This window comes from Xiphophorus hellerii, chromosome 10 (assembly GCF_003331165.1).
Source record: "Xiphophorus hellerii strain 12219 chromosome 10, Xiphophorus_hellerii-4.1, whole genome shotgun sequence".
Classification (NCBI taxonomy): domain Eukaryota; kingdom Metazoa; phylum Chordata; class Actinopteri; order Cyprinodontiformes; family Poeciliidae; genus Xiphophorus; species Xiphophorus hellerii.
The window spans coordinates 3,043,261-3,064,952 of record NC_045681.1 but is presented as its reverse complement, the minus strand read 5'-3'; the positions used below and the strand labels follow the sequence as shown (position 1 = coordinate 3,064,952).

The 21,692-nt window shown below is 36.3% G+C and overlaps 1 protein-coding gene across 1 annotated transcript; it reads right to left on the bottom strand.

Moving 5' to 3' along the window:
* Window positions 1-2,623: 2,623 nt before the first annotated feature.
* Window positions 2,624-20,539, bottom strand: LOC116726693 (carbonic anhydrase-like). The gene is made up of 17 exons (XM_032573524.1): window positions 20,428-20,539; window positions 17,342-17,393; window positions 17,149-17,175; window positions 16,121-16,297; window positions 15,887-16,035; window positions 15,704-15,793; window positions 14,190-14,256; window positions 13,584-13,750; window positions 12,069-12,168; window positions 10,761-10,790; window positions 10,496-10,672; window positions 9,295-9,449; window positions 9,125-9,214; window positions 7,665-7,712; window positions 7,492-7,573; window positions 7,233-7,396; window positions 2,624-3,132 (listed from the first exon to the last, which is right to left on the bottom strand). Exons 2-17 carry the CDS (start codon window positions 17,391-17,393, stop codon window positions 2,935-2,937), a joined length of 1,773 nt encoding a protein of 590 aa, XP_032429415.1. The 5' UTR covers window positions 20,428-20,539; the 3' UTR covers window positions 2,624-2,934.
* Between the last annotated feature and the right edge of the window lie 1,153 nt (window positions 20,540-21,692).

Below are 21,692 nucleotides of genomic sequence, written 5' to 3'. Positions count from 1 at the left end.
AACTACAAAGGTTTCATGCAAATACACACTGTTATAAAACAATTTTCATTGTCACAATTATCTCAATTTTTCAAATGACAAAATAACCAAATAATAATAATAAGGCAGATGAGAACAACTCTAAAAACCCAAATTCTGCCTTTCATTCATATCTGGAGAGTCAGATAACATTGAACAAACTGTATGAAATACCTTCAATTTACATGAGTTTAAAAATATCTTTGCCTCAAGAACATTTTAAACAGGAGTTATAAGTAATGCAAAGTTGTCTGTTATTATTCAATCTTAAAACAAGTGAATTTTGCTCTTGACATTTACAATATCTTTCAGAAAGTAATAGTTTGTGTCACATCTACAGGTTCATAACATCAACAGTAATAACCAAATCTCACTCAAGAGTTTAATAAAAAATAAGTGCCATAAATCCAAGTGCATAAATGTTCTTTTGGCTCTTCACTGTTGATAGTGACAGATGTTACCGTTCAAAATACTCAATTTCATGTCCTCAACTCTCAGTGCCACACTGTTGCGTGCCAGGCAAACATTCGCAAATTCTTGCTTCTTCTCAGGGCAAATGTTCTCCACCATTTTCATAACACAGTCTTTGATAAATGTACCTTCAGTAAAAGGTTTGCCATGTTTAGCTATTAACATGGCCACTTCGTAGCTTGCTTTGGTGGTATTTTCTTTTGACTCACAGGCCCGCGTGAAGAATTGCTGTTGTGATGCCAGTGCAGCTTGGAGCTGCGTCAGTTTTTCAGCACGGTCACTTCCTGTTAGCTTGTTGTACGTAGCATGTTAGGTAGTGTCTCTTTACGTTGAAATCCTTAAACAAGGCAACTGTCTCATTACAAATTAGACAAGCCTTGATTTTCAGTGAAAATCAAGGCAATTGAAAATCAATTGTCAAGAGAGCGGCGGCTCTCTTGATTTTCAATCAGTGAAAATCAAGAGAGCCGCCGCTCTCTTGAAAGCGGCGGCTCTCACTGTCAACTTGTTTTCTTTGCAGTGGCAGAAATGAGCGGAGAGGGGTTCGCTGCACGAAGGCAGACTGATAGTATTAAAGTGGTGCTGCCACCATTTGGTGAAAGGAGGAATTACAGTTTCAAGTTTTATGATTTATTTATTCTGTTTGACAGTGCAGGCGGGCTATAAATAATACATTATAAGACCGAAGCTGCGGGCCATATGAAATCTGACCGCGGGCCGTGATTGGCCCTCGGGCCGGACTTTGGACATGCCTGAACTAGAGTATCCTGGGAAAACATGCAAGCAGAAAGTATGGTTCTGTATGTCCTTTTCAGTGACTTTTGAGAAAGTTAAGAATAAAATAGTTTAATACTGGAGACCTTCTGACATTTACACATTATTTGGGTTTTACCGCAAATAATAAAACCCAACAAACACCAAATGAACTTCTTGCACACTGTAAAACATTTGAAGTTGGTTTAACTTGAAAATGAAAGACCACCTGCTGCCTTGAAAATGCAATTTAAGTCAACAAAAATATTGTTTTGATTTTAACTCAGAAATTAAAGTTCATAAAGTTGATTTAACAACAAGAGACAAGTTGTCTAAACATTTTTTTTAATTCATTAATCTTGAATTGTGAGTTTTAACTTAATGCTGCAATTTAGACCAAATTAAATCACAATATGCAAAATAAATCTGCCATGATTTTACTCACAATATCAAGTTAAAATAACAACTTATTTTATTTTAGAATAATTTAAATTCTAGTTTCAAATCACATGAACCAAATTTCTGATCTGATGATAAATTTTATGAAACATCTCAATGAATTCAGCTCAGAAACATTTAGTGTGATCAGGACATTATCCTCAAGCTTTGCAAACTGTCAGCTGCATTAAAATAAACATTTGCCTTAATAACACAAGAGTCAGATCAATGTAACGCTTCATCTCAGGAAACAAAAACACGCCGCTAAGCATTCTGGGAAATAGTTCCCACTCTTTTTCTTCTTTCAGTTTTTTTAGTGTTAACCTAAAAACTCTAGTTTATTCAACTCTTAATAAAAAGTTAACACAACTTACTGCTGTAAGTTTATCTTTCCCAAACTCAAACATTTAGGTTCAAAATCTAAAACTCAATAAATTTGATTAAAAGAGAAGAAGATAGTAGACACAACTAAATGCGTCTACTTTTACACATCAGTGTAAAACAACATATGCTGATGTTTTATAGTGTATTTTTTTATTTATTGGTTTATGTTTTTTTTGTCTTAGATTTTAAAATATTACCATCAGGTTTGTAATGAAAATAAATCCAAAGTCATGAAGATGTTGAAAGTACGCAGCACATTTCGCTCTGGTGGGTTTTATGTTCTTAAATATTCTGTTCTCATATCAAACCTACTTCTAAGTACCTTTATGACAATAAATCATGCAAAAGAATCCCAGAGTGTAATAGATTCTACAGCCTGAAATAAAAAGTGAAAAAACATTTATATTAATTGTTATAATACATCATACTATTTAAAAAAGTAACAGATAAATCAGCAATTTTTCCTCCCCGGTTTTAACAGAAACATCAAAAATCACAAAAAAGAATTTTTATAAAATCTATGTTGTTTATTTTATAATATTTATCAATAATAATATTTGTATCATATCATTTGAAACAACGATACACAAGGCAGAATCTGTATTATTACTTAAGAAACGTTAAACGATGGCTACTTTAAAATCTTTACATTAACTTCTATTTTCATTTATTGTGCAAACAGCAAAATCATAAATATAAATTGTAGAGATGTGACATAACAAAACAGATTTAAAATCCCGCTCCACCTCTCAGGCTTCAGCAACATCATTACTACTGATGAAATGTTACATTTGGATTTGCAAGCAGATAATCTTTAAGGAATAATTGTTTTAATTCACATTTTTAACTCTGGTTTTTCACAAGTGGACCTTAACAGGAGAGAGCGCAGAGGCATGGCAGCAGCAGGTAAACCCAGACGGGACCGGGGCTGGGTCCGGGGCCGGGGCCGGCGACGGGTCCGGGGCCGGGGCCGGGTGCTGCAGCCGTGGTGTAGATCTTTCTGGAATGAAGAGACTGACCGGGCCGGAAGACGTTGTGATATCCTGCATTCTCCGGGAACAGCGCCATCTGATGGAGTTAAACGTAACGTTAACACTTCAGTAATGGCAGGAAAGGAAGAGACGAATTGTCTTATTTTGAAATCTAAGGCAAAAAAACCCATAAACCAATAAATAAAAAAATACACTGTAAAACATCAGAGCCGCATTTAGTTGTGTCTACAATCTTCTCTTTTAATCAAATAAATTTATTGAGTTTTAGATTTTGAACCTAAATGTTTGATTTTGGGAAAGATAAACTTACAGCAGTAAGTTGTGTTAACTTTTTCATTCTAATTGACGATTTTTAAAAAAACGTTTCTCTTGACGAGCAAAAGCAAAGACATTTTCAGGTCCATGTTGTTCCAGAATATAGTGGATATTATAGAGAAAAAACACAAAAACACATAAAGCAACCAACATCAGGTGTTTCCTACGGAACCCCATAAAGGACATGGAGAAAACTTTCTTTGGCGTTCTCTTGCAGTAATGTACTGATCAGTTCATGCTGTATAATTTAATACTGAAAGTCTTTCTTAAGGTGGCCATCGTACTTTCTGCTTTAACCTATGGTTTTCATAAGGTTTGTGAGATACCTGAAGTTTTATATCTTTTTCTTTAGGATAGAAATGCACCACAAACCAATGTGCAAAATGCAAAAGTAAAACAGGTCAAACATGGGATTTCCATCTCCTTCATCCCTTCTAATATATAAACAGAAACTTTACATAAGAAGGAAAGAAAGGCAGAATACATCCAAACTATTTCTGAGTTATTTTCACGAGGTAATAAAATCATCTGACAGTTTTGATTCTTTTTTGTGTTGGTCTGAATAGTGGAGGTCATTTTCATGCAGCTCCATCTCAACCTTTCACAAACAGACATAAACACGCAGTGAAGAAATCGAGTTAAGAATATATGAACATGTTTTCACTGAGGCTCTTTAAATGTGCATATATTTGAAATTTGTAGTTTTTAATTTGCAACTGCATACAAAATAGACCAGGATGTTTCTGCTTATTGCAAGGGAACGCAAAGGAAATATTTTTGGGGGATATGGGGGAAAACTTTTCTTTTGCCTTCCCTGACACAAGTTTTAAAACTAATTTTAACCTCGTTATCTCTGCTAGCGAACGTCAGTCCGAATATAAAAATCAACAGAGATGAGATCTAAGGTGTCACTGTGCAGGTTTGATGGGGAAAACGCAACAAAAGACAGAAAGCGTCATCGCTTATAGATTAGTAAAGAGACTGTGTCACATGGAGACCGGTTAGTCACCATGTGACTGATTTGTCACATGATTTTCGTCACATGATGATGATAACATCTGTCCTGATAGGAGCTGATTACACTCGTTACTGCAATTTCAACTAAACCAGGAAGACACAGATTTTACTCCTTGAATGTATTTACACCCGGTTCATTATTAGTGCCATTTAAAGGACTAAATTTTAGTTTTCTTTTTTAAGTTTCTAAATACTGACATGAAGATTTAAAGCAAATACATAAACCAATGGGCTTTAAAACAGGCTGTGCTTCTTAAGTAATTTGTGACACTTTGATTCTGATCAGTTTTCTTCTTGCCGTTTGAGAATGTGCCACGTGCCATAAGAACGCCGCCACCATTTTTCACCATTTTTCACTGACGGCGTCAGTTTGCAGGTGATAACCTGCCTTTTATCTGCGGAGTTAGTTATCTCATCACATTACTTCTGCTGCGTGTGCACATTCCTTTAAAGATCAACATACATCAGGCTGGCATGTTTCACGTGGAGTTTCAACCTTTCAGTTCCTTAATCTTGCAGAGCTTTTTCAAAGCTCTAATGTGACCATGTATAAACCTCTATTTACATACAGTTACCTGATTTTGTTCTTATTCATCTCATTTTGCAGCTTTGCCAATGGGATTTATAAATTATTTCCTAGAATGTAATTAAATCACCCTAGGAAATAGGATGAACACACTAAATATTTAAAACTACTCATACAACTCAAGGTAATGCTAGAGTAAACACTGAGATACTGTAAGGAGTTATAGGAAATTTTCTTCTTAAATTCTTGATCATACACTAGTGGTGTGTATCCATGTGTGAATAATCAAGATACCAAACAAAATGTAGTATTAAAAACTTTAGAAGTAGAGCACTATACTTCAGTCCTGCCTGCACTTTACTGCAAAAAGACAATAATACAACTGACCCAGCCACTTTCTGAACTACAGTACAGACCAAAAGTTTGGACACACCTTCTAATTCAATGGGTTTTCTTTATTTTCATGACTATTTATAAGGCAATAAATCCCACTTATTAACCTGACAGGGCACACCTATGAAGTGAAAACCATTTCAGGTGACGACCTCTTGAAGCTCATCAAGAAAATGCAGAGTGTGTGCAAAGCAGCAATCACAGCAAAAGGTTGTTACTTTGAAGAAACTAGAATATAAGGGGTATTTTCAGTTGTTTTACACTTTTTTGTTTAGTGCATATTTCCACATGTGTTATTCATAGTTTTGATGCCTTCAGTGTGAATCTGCAATGTCAATAGTCATGAAAATAAAGGAAACTCATTGAATTAAAAGGTGTGTCCAAACTTTTGGTCTGTACTGTACTTTAAACTAAATTTAGGAAATGTTCACATCTGTTGCACCTGCCTCAACTTTCAATCGAGGTCAAACGTTTTGGCATTGCAACAGATGCCAAAGTTTTTATGTTTTTGACTTTAGGTTGTGTTTTATATCACAACGCCTTGCTGAGGTATTCAAACACCTAGAGTTTTTACATACTTTGTTGCAACCACAAACTTTAATGACTTTTATGCAGAATTTATGTAACAGAACAACACGAAGACGAACAAAATCATAAAGAGGAATTGAAAAGAAGCAATGGTTCAGATAAAATTATAAAACGCCTTTAGGGCCGGTATGTTTTCTTTTTCTTTTGCTTCTTATTTAGATAAAAACGTAATAAAATGCAATAAACTTTGTGGTTGCAATAAACGGCTACCTATGACTTTAAAATAAGAAATGTAATTCTGTATCATATAGCTTAAGCTGCGACCAAATCCATTAAATTCTCCTTTATCTTATGAACAGACTGACTGTTAAATGGTGACACATCGACTGGGAATTGTTGTCTTCTTGTTTGCAACGAATCCCTCCAAAAAAAAAAAAAAAAAGCACCTAAAACATTCAATTGCAATAAATTTATTCCTGCGAAGAATACCGAAACTATAACATTAATTTCCTGGAACATGAAGAACTCCAAAATAAGTAATTCAGCTGAAGTAAAGAAAACTTCAGGAAGTCCGAATTTACCCAGCAGGTACTGGATATACAGCACATCCAGCAGGCACTCGGATCATTTGAGACATAAAACTCTTTTGCCACCAGTGCAGAGCTTGATCTACGCTTCATGAATGTTGGCATGATCAAAACAAACGCAATTTGATGATGATGTGTGTATTTTACAGCATTTTGGATGCCATTACCAAGGAAAATCCACAGATCTTAATCTTGTGTCCAGAAAGGAAGTGGATGAACAGATCAACAACCCCAGAGGTAACATTGGGTCACCGATATCCAGAATCTGACCCAGAAGTTTATATCCAGCTTGTCAAAATGGACAAAAAATAGATCTATTTCTGAATGTAAAGTCATTTTTAAGTTAGTTTTGTCTTATTTCAAGTTTTCTAGGATATTTGCACCAGAAACTAAACCAAAAATACTAGATAAGATTTTGTGTTTTTGCAGTGAAATGATTTTCATTATGCTTCTTCAGGAGTGGAGTCTTATGCAGTGAGTGAGCACAGAAGCCATCTTTGCTGAATGCATAACTGTTTTGTTTTTTTACAGAAAAACTGCACCTCCTTGTTTTAAGTCTAACCACAATTTTTTGCAATATTTAACTGCTCTGTTATTTTGCGATTTATGGTGGTTGAGGGTGAAAATATGTTCTTCCCACCAGCTTCCAGCGCGTCAAAAGGGCAAAACATTGTGATCTATTCCTGAATAATGCTTTAAATTGTGTATTTTTGTTACTTTCAACTGCTTAAACCTTCGTTAAACCAAAAGATTTACCCATATTTTTAGTATTTTATGTGTCGGACGTTGGGGGTGATGAGTGAAACATACCAGGTCTTGGTCCACTTTAACTGATTCTTTAAAGACGGTCCAAACCACGGCTTCGTTGCAGGAAGGCGTGGTGAGGGAGCCGCTGTAGCGGAAAAATGAGTCACGGTTCACGTTGCCAAGCAAGTCATCGATAGAAATCTCATCTGTGACTTCGACTTCTGACTCTGTTTCAGAGCGAAAGGTGCAACAGATGAGCGGATTAATGCACATTCTGTATTTTTTCTGTTTTCATTACGTAAGAAGGTAAAACCTCGCTCACCGATGTCTTTGATATCCGACAGGTAACGGGTCAGAGTTTTCCAGGCTTCCATGTCAGAGGCAGAACTTGGTGTGGGCGACGGCTAAACAGAAAAATGAGACAAATAATTTGACTTTTAACAGAATGACTGAAATACAGCTTTAAAAAATAAGATAATAATAATAGTGCCTTACTGTTTCTGCAGGAACTGAGGAGGACATGCTTCTAGGAGATTGTGGAGCCTGAAAATGGATATGGAGAAAGTTTATTTAACAAATTTACATGAAGCAGAAAACATAATATGTCAACTGAACTGGCCTATTAATTTTTATCTTATCCTCAGAAACAAACAATTTCTTCTAACTGTATTGGAGACTTTATATCTCATAAAGAAATCTAATAAAATCAGACTTGGCTTTAACCAGAAATTTCCTAAAATGATTATTTAATTTCTCTACAATAAATATGTCGTTTGCTCTTTCCTGCTTCCTTCACTGGATATCAGATAACTGAGAGAATGCTATGTACCGTATACAACGGGGGTGAGATAAGCCTTTCTTACTCTGTGCGCACCTCTTTGTCTAAAATACCACATGATTTGAGTTTACAGTTGACAGTCATGCCATTTTGTCTCAGCATTCCTGAGAGGAACTCACCCACTGAGTTATGGAGGCCAGTCTGACATGGTTTGGAAATGGATTTTTAAAAAAACATGTTGCATGTTTTTAGCTACATTGGAAACTTTAAGTTTGCTGGAGTCATTTCTGACTGCATGCATATGTGGGCCGCAAAAGGGTTTTGGTGAGGTTGGATGGCTAATAAGAGATGAAGAGATGGATCTCAAAGGGATTCTTCTATGCACTGTAAAACATTAGAAGGTGGTTTAACTTGAAAATGAAAGTCCACCTGCTGCCTTGAAAATGAAATTTAAGTCGACAAGAAAATAATTTTGGTTTTAACTCAGAAATTAAAGTTCATGAAGTTGATTTAACAACCAGAGACAAGTTGTCTAAACATTGTTTTTTAAGTCCATTAATCTTGAATTGTGAGTTTTAACTTAATGCAACAATTTAAACAAAATAATTATTTTACAATATGCAAGAAAAAAAAAGAGCCACATTTCTCTATTATTTTACTCACAATATCAAGTTAAAATAACAACTTATTTTACTGTAGAATAGTTTAAATTCTTGTTTCAAATCACATGAACCAAATTTCTGATCTGATGATGAATTTTATGAAACATCTCAATGAATTCAGCTCAGAAACATTTAGTGTGATCGGGACATTATCCTCAAGCTTTGCAAACTGTCAGCTGCATTAAAATGAACATTTGCCTTAATAACACAAGAGTCAGATCAATGTAACGCTTCATCTCAGGATACAAAAACACGCCGCTAAGCATTCTGGGAAATAGTTCCCACTCCTGTTTTTTTCTTCTTTCAGTTTTTTAAGTGCTAACCTAAAAACTCTAGTTTATTCAACTCTGACAAAATTAATAAAAAGTTAACACAACTTACTACTGTAAGTTTATCTTTCACAAACTCACACACTTAGGTTCAAAAACTCACTAAATTTATTTGACTTAAAGAGTAAAGACAGTAAACACAACTAAATGTGGCTTAAATGTTTTACAGAGTATGTCCGTCTTTACCTCAATTAAAAACCCCAGCACTGCCAGGCCATCTGGAGTATTTAGTGCCTCCTCCAATGTTAAATTCTTCCTCTTGCTCACGATGTGCATCTGCACAAAACAAACCATTTATTGGATAAAACAGTCACAAAACAAACTCTTGTCTGTGTAACATAGCGGTGAATTGCTACCTCCATTGGGTATCGTTTCTTGTCCACGGTGTGCTCTGACCCCTCAGAATCGGCTGATTCGGTTCCCCAGTGGAAGTGGAACTGAAGAGTTGAGTAGACGTGATTCAACCCCCCGCCTGATACCTCCACCAGTCCGTCCTCCAACACGCACTGCACTGAAAGATTAAAAACAAATGCGGTGGTAACTCAACGTTTTGATCCAAAATGAAGGAAAAGTTTAGAATTTTTAAGATAATTTCTTTCAAAAGAGACTAAAAACACAACGTCTTACCTGCAGTAGGTAACCCTATTGATATGCTGACTTACACTGCAAAAACACAAAATCCTACCAAGTATTTTTGTTTTCAAATGAAAATATGAAAATATGTAAACTTGAAATTAGACAAAACTAACTTACAAGTAACTCTTTAGCAAGCTATATGAGCTTGTTTTTAAATAATTCCTTAATGTAATGAGAAAGTTGGAGATCCACTGGCACCGTTACCTAGCAACGCCCGCCAAGCCCAGCCTGTCACCTAGCAACCACGTACAAGTTCCACTGGCAGATTAATTCACTTATAAAAAGAAAATTTTTTCAATAAGTGAAATAATCTGGAACTAGTACTTTAATTTTGTCTTATTATATTCTATACTATATTCTTATTTTGTAGAAACTAGACAAAAACACCTGGTAAGATTTTGTGTTTTTACAGTGTAGCATAAATCTAAAATAGTCGCACTTGGAGGCTAAAACATACAGCAAGTATGAGAGAGACCCGGACCGAAGCTGACTTCTACCGTCTCAAAAATGTCATAGCTGTAACTGTAGTCATGTTTCAAAGTCAAGTAAAGTTTTTCTGGTCACAATAACAGACAATTATTGTAAAAAAAAAAAAAGTGTTCCGCTCAACTTATTTATTTTTTTTTCTTACAACATTGTGACTGCTTCTTAACTTCAGATTTGTCATGTGAATGTTTTTTAGCATCTACATCTGATCAAAGGTCTGCAGTCCTCATCCTGAAAATCCACTGCAGGCCTGAGAAGCAAACCTGAATCACCTGGATGGCTTGTTACCTGGCCTTCGCCAAACTTGAAAGCATGTCGAAGAGGAGATTCAACCATTTGATGCAGCTGTTTTTTGCAGCAGGGATGCATCTAAAACTTGCAGGGCGGTACAACTGGAGGACAGTAACCACGTTTAAAAAACAAAACAATCCAAACCTGTGTGGCCTGTGTTGGTGATAGACTTTATGGCATGTTTGTTGTCAAAATGAGTAAAGGTGAAGGAATTGAGATTTTCATTCTCCACAACGCTGTCAGTGCTGATGTCGATGGGTGACTGGCTTTCACCACCACAGTAGGAGCCGGGCAGATTAGACCAATGAGACGGCGTGTAATCTGGAGTTAGAAAAAAAAAAAACAATCTGAATGTCATAAAAGCTCAGGATTATAATATTAAACTATATTCCACATAGTCGATACATACCACAGTGGTCCTCATAGCACCACAGATGAGCTAAAGATGGAAACAACAGACATATTTAACCAGAACAATAATAACAATCAAAAGACTGAAAGATTACAACATATATTTTTGTCTTTAAAGTAGCTACAAATAGAATAGAATAGAATAGAATAGATAGCATTTATTGTCATTGAACAGAATTCAACGAAATTTCCATTGCAGCTCCCGTGCAAAAGGTCAAATATATACAGTATAAATAAGCAAACACACAATAATAATAATAACAATATATACAACTAAATTAACTAAAGGCACTCAACCACACCAAAGAAGTAGCAGCAGGTCCAATTATGGCAAAGTACAGATGATGTGACAGTGCAAAGTGCAGAACAATATGGCTGTAAACATTTCAGACTTTTCAGCTCAATTTAGGAGAAAAAATTAGCTTGCAATAGAGATTAAGACTGCTTGGTGAACTACATGCTGACAGAAGTTTTCCTGACCATAAACAAGACTTTGGAAGCGATCCTGTAAAATATTTAATCACTATTTTAGGTAAAATTGGTACAATGTAGAGAAATTAGACATCTTCTGTCACAGCCTAGCTTTTAAAAACAGCCATCCTTGATTTGAATTTAATTTGAAAAAACGATTCATTTTCATCTTCTTCTTTGCACCTGTTGTGTTGTTGATGTATTTTGTCGTGTCATGATCTGAACCGCCTGCTAATTTGCCAGCACAGTGTAGCTAAGTGCAGTAGGAGGTTTTGCTATGGTGGTTAAGTCCTCAAAAATGAACTAAATCTTAAAGTGTCTTCATAAATGTTTGCCAAATGTTTTCATAAGCAAATTCTCACAGGTTGTTAACCACTGCTTTTCTAACTTTGTGCAAAAGCCCAGCTAGCTAGGCTGTGTGTAAACTAAACAAGAAAGTTGCCATTCGGCTTTTTATTTCTTTTTTACCCTTAACACGGCTAAAGTTTCTATGGTTTATTTAGCCCTAATAAAGAACTGCAGCCCTCTAAGCACCTTACTTCCTGCATAAATGCCCTCCTTCATTATTTTTCTGTTTAGGCTATTATTAAACTATTAGCGACACAAATTAGCAGCACTAAATTTTCAGCAATGTTGCTTTGACTGAGGTCTCTGATTTCACCTTCCAGCAGATTTTACCCTCATTTATCTGTTTGAGTTGATCACATTGAATGTTTTCCTTTCACTTTGTGTTGTTTTGTATAATACTGCCGTGTAACGTTGACACTGAAATTGTCCTGATCCTGAACCACATGCTAACTGACCTTGACAAGCCAAAACAAACCGTTTGGCTGACCTGGAGGAGCTGCGGGGGAGGCAGTGATGATTCGTCCATTAAGAGGTTGTGTAGGTCTGTAGTTTGGCGCGATGCTATTCTCAGTGGAAAAATGCAGAAGCTGAGAACACAATAAGTTACTTTATTACAGATTCAACCGTAATGTAATGGTAAAAAAGAAAAGAAAAATTAACATCCTTGCAAGCCTATATATACAGTAATAAGCATTTCAGCACTGAAAATCTGCTGAACATAACAACTCTGAGATACTTCAAGGTTCTCAGGACAGGTTTTGCATTTATTTGGTTTTAATTTATAAGAATTTAGAAGTGCGGCAATAAACCGTTGGGTTTATCTTCAATGGAGCCAATCCAAACTCAAAATATGGTTCACAGCTCAAGTCAAATCAAGTTTCTATTTTCACACAATCCAAAAACAAGGCAGTTCAAAGAGCTTTACATGATAAAAACAACCAACTGCAATTTACATCTAAAGTAAACTGTTGAATTTCTCTGGGCTGCAGAAAATGTGTTTTTACCTCCCTTATTTCGTATAACATTGTGGGTGGTGGCAAAATAAACATACATCCTACTTTGCTTTTCACTGTACATAAAGGCTTTTTCTGCAACTTACTGACCCAATCCACATATGTATACCGATGTGGCATGTTTGCTTAATGTCATATTTATGGAAATAAGAGGAGGAGATAAGAACACCCTGATAAACAAGTAATTTTAAAAGGTGTTGATAATTGGGTAAAAGTACAGTCGTTACTTCTTATGTTTTTTCTCCACTGCACGGCTGTACTGAATTAAAATGATAGATTTTCTTTTCTCAGTCATGAAATGCGCAGATTGCTGTTTAAAAGCTTCAAAGGTGCCACGTCCAACCCTAACTACAGCGAGCCACAGCTGTCCTCCTTTGTGCTCTCTCTCAATGCTTTAACTTGTTTGTCCTCTTCTCAGTTTAATATATTCAGCCAAGAACCTGCTACACAACGAGACTATCAAGTGAAAACCACAGACTAAAGTATGAGCACCTCATAAATCAAAGTGTTATTAGTCAGTTGGATCAGATACAGAAATTTATCAACCTCCAACTAACACGCAGATACTTCTGTATTTGCTTAGAGTTTTGTTCGGGTCTCATGTGGCGTGTTCAACATGTTTGCTTGTTGATACAGTCAACAGAAGAAAAGAAGAGACTAAACCTGATCGTGAAGCAGACATTTCTAAAGAGACGGCGGCAGGTACCAGTATGTCTGCTGGTGCCTACCTGTATATAACTGCATCTCATGACACTTGCTTGAATGCATCAGTGGATGCTTATATAAAAGATATGCAACCACAGGTCTCAGTGGTTCAGCTGTTCGGAATGACTAAGCCCTGCAGGAAATGATACATATATGCAAAAAATGCAGTTCAGCACAATGTCTCCAACCTTAAATGACTGCAGGTTCATATAAAATAAACCATTTTGCCCTCTTTGTTGGCTCAATATAACCTTAACCTCACTTGTTCTGGAAAGTAGACTTACTAAATCTTTGTGAACTTTTATGGGCTCGTGAAAGAGCGTCCACACGACGGCTTCGTGGCAGTAGGGTGTAGTCAGAGAGCCCATGTATCGATAAAACTTTGTGAGATCCACGTTACCAATCAGATCATCAATCGTGATGTTGTCCACTTTCACACTAGAGCCCTCCTCTGTGAAATATATGAAGGAAATCAGAAGAAAGTTCAACATCTAATTTTGATCATACTTAAGAATAATATACAGTATAAAATACAGCAAAAATGGCAACTTAATTAAAAGCAACAGTAAATGGATTTTAAACCCATCTGAGCTCAAAGTGGAACAGTTCTTGTAACTGACATTGTGCAATTTGCTGCATCATGTTTTGAAGAAAATGCTGACACTAAACACTGAAATCATGCAGGATAGTTGTCGTCGTTGTTTCTTCATGTGGTAATTGCTGCTGGTTTTACTTGTGGTGTGTCTTTCATGCTTCCTGCTGACGAAAATGCAATAAGCTTGACGTTTACCCTAAACTGTAGTGACAAGACTTTCCACTTCTGACTCTTCCAGGTTGGTAACAATATTTCAATAGAAAACAGAGGAATTGAAGTGGAACGATAAACTTACCTGTGACGTCTTTCAGGTAGGATGTAAACGTTTCCCACGGCCAAGATAAGTTTCCATCTTCTGTTGCCTTTAGGAATAAATCATTCTGTGTCAATAAAATAAATACTATTTTACATCCTATCTTAGACAGCACTGTTTCCACATTAGCTGTTTGAGTGAAATTCACATTGACATGGAGATAGCTAGATCTATTTTATCGGAGAAGACCCCCTCTGAAACGTTGGTAAGCCCCACCACAGTTCTTGTGATAGTATATATTTTATAAAAGGATTCAGTGAATCTAAAAAAATGAGGGGCTTAAATATTAATCTTATAACTATAAACCCAGATTACCAGTAATGTTTTTTACATGATGAACATGAAGAAAATCCAGCTCATTCTGACTGTGGGGCAAACTTGGGAAATATCTTGAAAGTGTGGTAGAAAGAATGAATCGACCAGGCTACATTTCGTTGGATTTTTACACTTTGACTGAAATATGTGATGCACAGGCTTCAAACTAGCATGAACCAAACGTCTTAGAAAATTGGAGACGATTTGGGCCTCTGCTAAGGCATAGACCACCAGCGGATAGGACAGTTCAGAACTTAGGCTGCGTTCACACTGTAGCCTGAAGTGACCCAATCCCGATTTTCTTTTTCTCGAAATGCAACCTATATCTGATCTTTTCATGGCAGTCTGAACAACACAACTCGGATTTATTTCGAATGCGACCCAGACCACTTTGATATCCGATACGTATTTGATTCAAATGTCACCTAACCGCCAGGTCGCATCTGAAAGTCACTGATACTCGACAAATGTCCCCATTCTGTGATCTGATATGCGCAAGCGAGAAGAAAAACAACAACCATGGCGGACGGATTAAGTTGTTAATATGCTGCTCCGGTTGGACAACAACTTCAAAGTCGCAAGCTATACTCCACCTTTAGCCTTCATGTTTACTTCCGCAAACACTGAGCTCTACTTCTTCTTTATGGCGGTTGGCAAAGCACTGAGCACGCTCTCTATGTGTGACCTTATTGCGCCCTCTACTGTGCATGTGGGACACTTCCAGGTCGTTTGCAGTTCACACTGGAGATCACATGCAAGTCGCATTTATTTGGAAGTGGGAACGACCACGGCAAGAAAATCAGATTTGACAAAAAAAATCGGAATTGAGTCACTAAAGACTGCAGTGTGAACATAACCTTATTTGGCAAATGTGTTTCCATCTCTGCTATAATGCTTTCAGAAAAAATGTAAAATATATAAAAAAAGAAAATGATAGATCTAGCAGCTAAAGCCCTCCAAATTCCCATTGCCAGACTATTACGCCTTGTGAAAAAAAAAATTCCAGAAAAGGGGGAACTGCTACAGCAGCAAAATATGAGCCAATATCATAGTTAAGCCTTCAGATTGGGATGCAGCTCGAGCTCATGTGGTACGGAGGCAGAAACCCTGTTCAGTATGTTTCTCAAGTTAGATAAGAGAAATTTGTCAGAGGAGTAAACTGAAGAAAGTTTATAACTCACATCAATAAAAAACCCAAGAACAGCAAGTCCATCTTCATGATTAAGAGTCTCATTCAGGAGAACTCCTTTCTTTGCAGTGACTATGTGCATCTACAGATAAAAAGACAAGAATGCTTTGGTTAGCAAAAGATGCTCAATCAGATGAATTATTAGAAAACTAGAGAGGATGTTTAAAAACTTTACCTCCATTGGATAATGATGACCGTCTAAAGCGTGCTCTGAACCTGAATGGTTCGCTACATCCCAGTGGAAATGAAACTGCAGTACAGAATATTCACCATCAAGTCCACCTCCACTCACTTCAACTTCATTCGCTTCAATGTCACATTGCACTGAGGAAAAGATCGAGAAAAATGAAAATGGTTCAAATCAAGTTAAGCATGTTTCGAATCCTGCCAAGAATGTCCAGTTTTGTACCTGAATGTCCATTATTTGTGATATTCTTGATGGCGGATTGAGAGGAGAAATTAACAAAGATGAAATTATCCAAATTTGGGTCAATGGTAACGATGCTGGTGACAATATCAATTGGAGATTGTTTTTCTCCTCCACAGTGAGATCCAGGTAAGGCTTCCCAATGCTCTGGAGTGTGACCTATAAAAGATCCAGATGCCTTTAGTCCTGTGAGAGCCCAGGAAACCCGCATGTATCACAGCCAGGCGGGCAGAGTACCGAATTATACTGAAGGCAGAGTACTTCAACATAAGTTAAGTATAAATTTTGGTATTTTAAGGACAAAAATGACAATAATTCATAGAAGTAACAAATAATAACAAAATCAGGCAAAAGGAAAAGTCTCCAAATTAGTTTCTTTCAATAAAAACACATTAAAACTTTAACAAAAGCTGCAGGTGTGTGTCTGTTTCTGGTGAATTTTTGGTTAAAACATGTTTGTTTTTCATAGAGTGGGTAGAAATTTCATAAATTTTGAAAAGTTTTTTTTATTTTTTAAAGTTACTCAAGTAGATGTAACTGAGTAAATGTAGCTACTAACTATTCAATTCTGAATATATGTTAGTTAAAATACTTGATTTTTCTGTTTTTCTTGACAGTTATCTTTTGATTTTTATTCAATTGTTTCATTTTTTTTATAATATTCTTAGTTTTAATCAATCTAATGTCAAACAAAAATACTCCAACAATTAAATATAAGTGACAAACATGTTGTTTTCTGTAGGTATTATGTTGATTGTTTAGATTTTTTACACAATTGACTAAAATATGTTTTGGTTAAAACATGTTTGTTTTTCCATTCAGTGGGTAGAAAATCCAGAAATTTTACTCAAGTAAGAGTAGAAATACTTCATAATAAAATTACTTAAGTATAAGTAAAAAGTACAGAGGTTTTTTCAAAGAAGTTACTCATGTAAATGTACTTGAGTAAATGTAACTAGTTATTATCCACATCTGACCATAAAATATATCAGAAATAATAGTTTACTTACCACAGCCAGTGTAGCACCACTCATTGGCTGAAACAGAGGAAGAGAAACATAAATGACGGAGTTTGTTGGTTTAAATCCTAAATGAAATGAATGTAACTTTGAAATTGAAATCTGTATTCAGGTAAAGAACTTTATACTTTGCAGATCCATGCTACAACTTACACAGGAAGTGGAAACAAGCAAAAATACTCACATTTTACCAGAGCGACCAAGGTCAGACCTAGCACCAACTTTAGGAGACACATCTTCAAGTGGAGAAGAAATGTTTTAATTAATAATTATGAAGCCAGTGGTTTAAAGCAACTCCATCCGTTCTACCCTAAAGAAGCCAAACACCTTCCCAATCCTGTAGGTTGTTTAGACTGTGAGGTATTTACTCACCTTACTGCCCAGGCCTCAAATCAATTAGTCTTCTCAAATGTTATATAAAAATGAATGACGTTTATGAACGAAACGAAACGTTTATGAACAAGAAAAGAGAAACGTTACACCAGAATGAGTTGAGATAAATATAAAGGCTCGCTCTGGGAGGGGCCCCCCGCTGTGTATACAACACTGAACCATGATGGAGACACACAGCTGTTTTCTAAATAGACCCGATCACAACAAACCAATCATATGTCCTAATTTGCATTTCGTGTCAAAATGATATAGCGTGTTCTGATTTTCTTTACTTCTTCGCTGATCTGCATCCAAAATTAAACATTAACAATAATGTATTCGTCTCTTTACATAAACCACAACCTAACTGACATACATTGTCTTTATCTTTCACCTGACAAGAAGTTATTTAACACCAAATGATTCTCAATCTTAAACAGCCAAGTAGAAACACAGAATCCGCTGCTGTGAAAAAGATGCTTATTGAAATTATCAAAGGAAATTGTTTAAAATACTAAAATTGGTTTAAGAACTATTCATTGTTATTAGGGAAAGTAGGAAATCATTGCATTCGAAGAGGAAATGTAGTTAGAAAGTAATCTATAATGATTGTGATTGGCAATCATTTAAACGTTTCGTGAAATCAAATAGAAGGAAAAACGACAGCAGAATTAAGAGTTATGTTTCGTAGTGAAAGTATTTCTACATGCAAAGGAAAACCACAAACCAGACAGAATAACCAGAGAAAGAGGCTTCAGGTTGCAGGAAAGCATAAAGACGAGAATGGAAGTAGGTGATGTGATGATGAGTTCAGATTTACTCTCTTCCAGACTGATGTTAGGGCGACTAACCCGTTCACGCACAGCCGTCACTGCAGTGGACCGTCTCAACTGTTAGTTGTGGATCTATGTTATAAATGCACACAGTCCACAAGTCGACACCAGTGCATTTTACAATACACATTCAACTACTGGCCATCTGCTGCAAGTGCAAGAAACTTTCTGCTAAATCCAACATGGCAGACAGACAAAAAATGCAGACCAACCCATTTGGTCCAACCCAGTCCTCCCTCCTGCTGTGAAGGACTCTGGCAGGTAAACAAAACATCAAGTAGCCCCTAAAGAACAACAATACTCATGTATTTTCTAAATAACAATTTTGTATTTGGAGAAAATTACAACTGATCTCCTAGAAAAAGAAAAAAAAAAGAAAAATCTTTTTTACACTTTTTTTTTAATGCTTTATGAAAATCAAAAACACTTTGGGGAAAAATAATAATCCTAATCATACATGAAATATAAAGGATAATATTTCATGTATGAAAGGGCTACAGAGGGAGATGAAAGGATGAAGCCGTCATGCATAGAGCCTGCTGTACAAGCCGGTGGCGGCAGCAATATGACCTGGGGTTACTGCAGCTGGTCAGGTCAAAGTTCAGCAACATTATGGCCCAAAGGATGAGATCAGCTGATTGTCTCAGGTCTGATGAAAAAAACATAACAGATCTTCTTCTCCCCTAAGGGCTCACAGAGAGCCGGTAGATCAGCGGTTTCTAAAATCCCCAGACCTCTTAGTCTGACACCAACAACTACTCCATGTTTACTGTCACTTAAGTTATTTTCATCTTGATCACTTTGACTTCTGGTAGATTGTCAAGACCTGCTGCAGCCTTGGGATTTGCCTAATCATTTTTGGTAATAATGGCTGGTAAGAGGATAAACACAGACGTGGATGTTTGTTTGTGTTTAGTTTTCCATTTTGCCCGGATGATTGACATAATTAGAATGACAGACTAATTCATACACATACAGGTACCAGCATACCATCAGAGTGACATAACTAAATCAGGTTTAGTGTTTTCACACGCAGCACTAAAGTCGTGGCTCATTATTTCAGATTTGGGCCAAATGTTCTTGCAATCTTAAAAAGTGGTCTCGATCAATAGACCTCCATGTTTTCTGGTGTTCATGTTCAGTTTTCCTTTGGATTTTGATGAATTTTCCCGTTATGTTCAGAAAATGATTAGCCACGCTGAATGTTTTAGGTTAGAAAATAGAGTTTTTAACCCAAAGGGAGAAACTGGTTTTCTCTCCAACACACAAGTGCATTAAGTTGAATTTACAGTAAGCAGTGGCATGAAAAAATAAAATGTAATGCTACAGATGATATTATTGTGTTAGCTGATGCCTCAGCTCACTGGATGTTTTTGAAAAAGAATCGTATATCTTTCTGGTTTTGGGTCTGGTGTGTGCTGGACTTTTCTGTTTCTTTAAGCTCTTCAGATTCTGTTGATCGGCTGAAACTATCATTTTTTAAAAACACGAGAACTGGATGGAAAATAGGTGACAAGTCAGAGTTCAAAGAAAAATATGTGAAAAAGTGAAGACCAACATTACATCCAGAATCCGACTTTTCAGTTCAGAATTACTAGAGAACTGAAACCAACAGCAAATAATGCAAAATTGGAGAGTAGTAGGAGAAAGTACAATTATATACTAAACTGGCTGTATACCAGTAGACCAGGTTCTTCCTTTCCTATTGGCCTGTGGAAAATATAGTTTTTACATAAGAGCATTGAGACAAAATAGAAGAATTAGCATCTGGTTCCAAATGAGTACATCCCAAAAAAACATCTAAATCAATAAATAATCATGGATCTCAGCACGATTAAGCGTTTAATATGCAGGTAGGTTTGCAAACCGATACCACAGCAAATTACAGAAGTGATTGAAAAAAGTGCTGAATGCAGCTTGTGCACACAATCACAGTTTAGATACACTGATAGAAGTTTCTTTAAAGAGACCTTACACAACCGGTCCCATTGCCTTTTAGAAAACAAAGAATAAATTACATCTTTATATGTTTTATATTTACAAGAGAGGAATTATGTGAACTCACTGTTTCCTTCGTCAGGCGCTCAAATGTTTGACTTTCTGGAAATGACCGGGCTCCTTTATCTACACTCTGTCCTTTTGTCTCACTTTGTATTTTGTATTTATTAAACTTGTGGCATTAGATGTTAATAATTGAGCTCCAGAGTTGCTTGCAGGCAGTTTTATTCCTAGTATTAAGCTGAGGAATTGCCATCTACTTTAATATATAACAGAAATATCATTCATGTACTGTTTAATGTTTTCTGCAGATTTTGTTCACTTTCCTTGCCGTTTACCGGAACATGGAGGTACTGAGATGTGAGGTAACAACAGACGCTGTCTTGCAACAGAACCTTGTGTCACAGTGCCCACTTCTGTTTAATATCATTTTTCCTGTGTTTATACAAACATCATTGCATTTAATGAACCGGTTGTTTGACCTTCACCCGGTGTTTTCACTCACGCTTCGCCGCACGTCACTAGTCCTCTTTTTGTTTGTCCTTTTGAAGCACATGTCAAACTCAAGGCTTGGGGGCCAAATCTGGCCCGCTGTAGCTTTTTATGCGGCCCGCTAGACTCCAAATTATATCAATAAGCCCCTCCAGTTTTTCACAAGTCTGCAGAATTCATGCAAAATCAAACTTTTTTCTGGTTTTACTGCAAATCTTTCTCAAAATTGGCCAAAAACTTTGTGTTTAAGTGACTGCTGCCTCAGCTTTACTTGATGTCAAGTTATAGTCAGTGATCATGATTGATAAAAAAAAAAATTCCCTTTTAATATCATATATTAGAGCAAATATTGCAAAAATTCCTTTCAAATATTTCTAAATTAGCTCCACAAAATCTGTGGTTTTGATTGCAAAAAAACAAAACAAATTTAAAAAAAAAACACAAAAACAATCAAGAAATCCTGGGTGGACTGAAAAGGTGTTCAATATTATTTCACTTACTGAATGCTGAAACCAACAGCCGTTTGTTGATATTGTAACAGTTCAATGGCTTCTATCGGTACATAAACCGGCCCTTTAAGAACACCCAGATTTTTATATGACCCAAAATGAAAATGAGTTTTTATTGTTTTAAAGGAAAAAATCACAGTGAGGATTTACAGTTATGAAATTGAGATCAATAAGGAAGGAGGCTGTTTTTTCCCCCCAGTGTTTTAATTACGAGCTGCACCAGACCTAACATTCAGTGTGTTCATACTAAAGTTATTTTCCTTTGTTTCTGCCGAGTCACAGAATCACTGCCAAGCCAAGAAGAAGGTTTACTTGCCGTCAAGACAACACA

Excerpts from the sequence above, each read along its gene's own strand:
- LOC116726693 (XM_032573524.1), bottom strand. The coding sequence starts at position 17,393 with ATGTGTCTCCTAAAGTTGGTGCTAGGTCTGACCTTGGTCGCTCTGGTA. Across the intron at positions 16,036-16,120 it reads CACAAATAATGGACATTCAG|TGCAATGTGACATTGAAGCG; the intron begins GTACAAAACTGG and ends TCTTTTCCTCAG. Across the intron at positions 9,450-10,495 it reads CACCAACACAGGCCACACAG|TGCAGTGCGTGTTGGAGGAC; the intron begins GTTTGGATTGTT and ends TTAATCTTTCAG.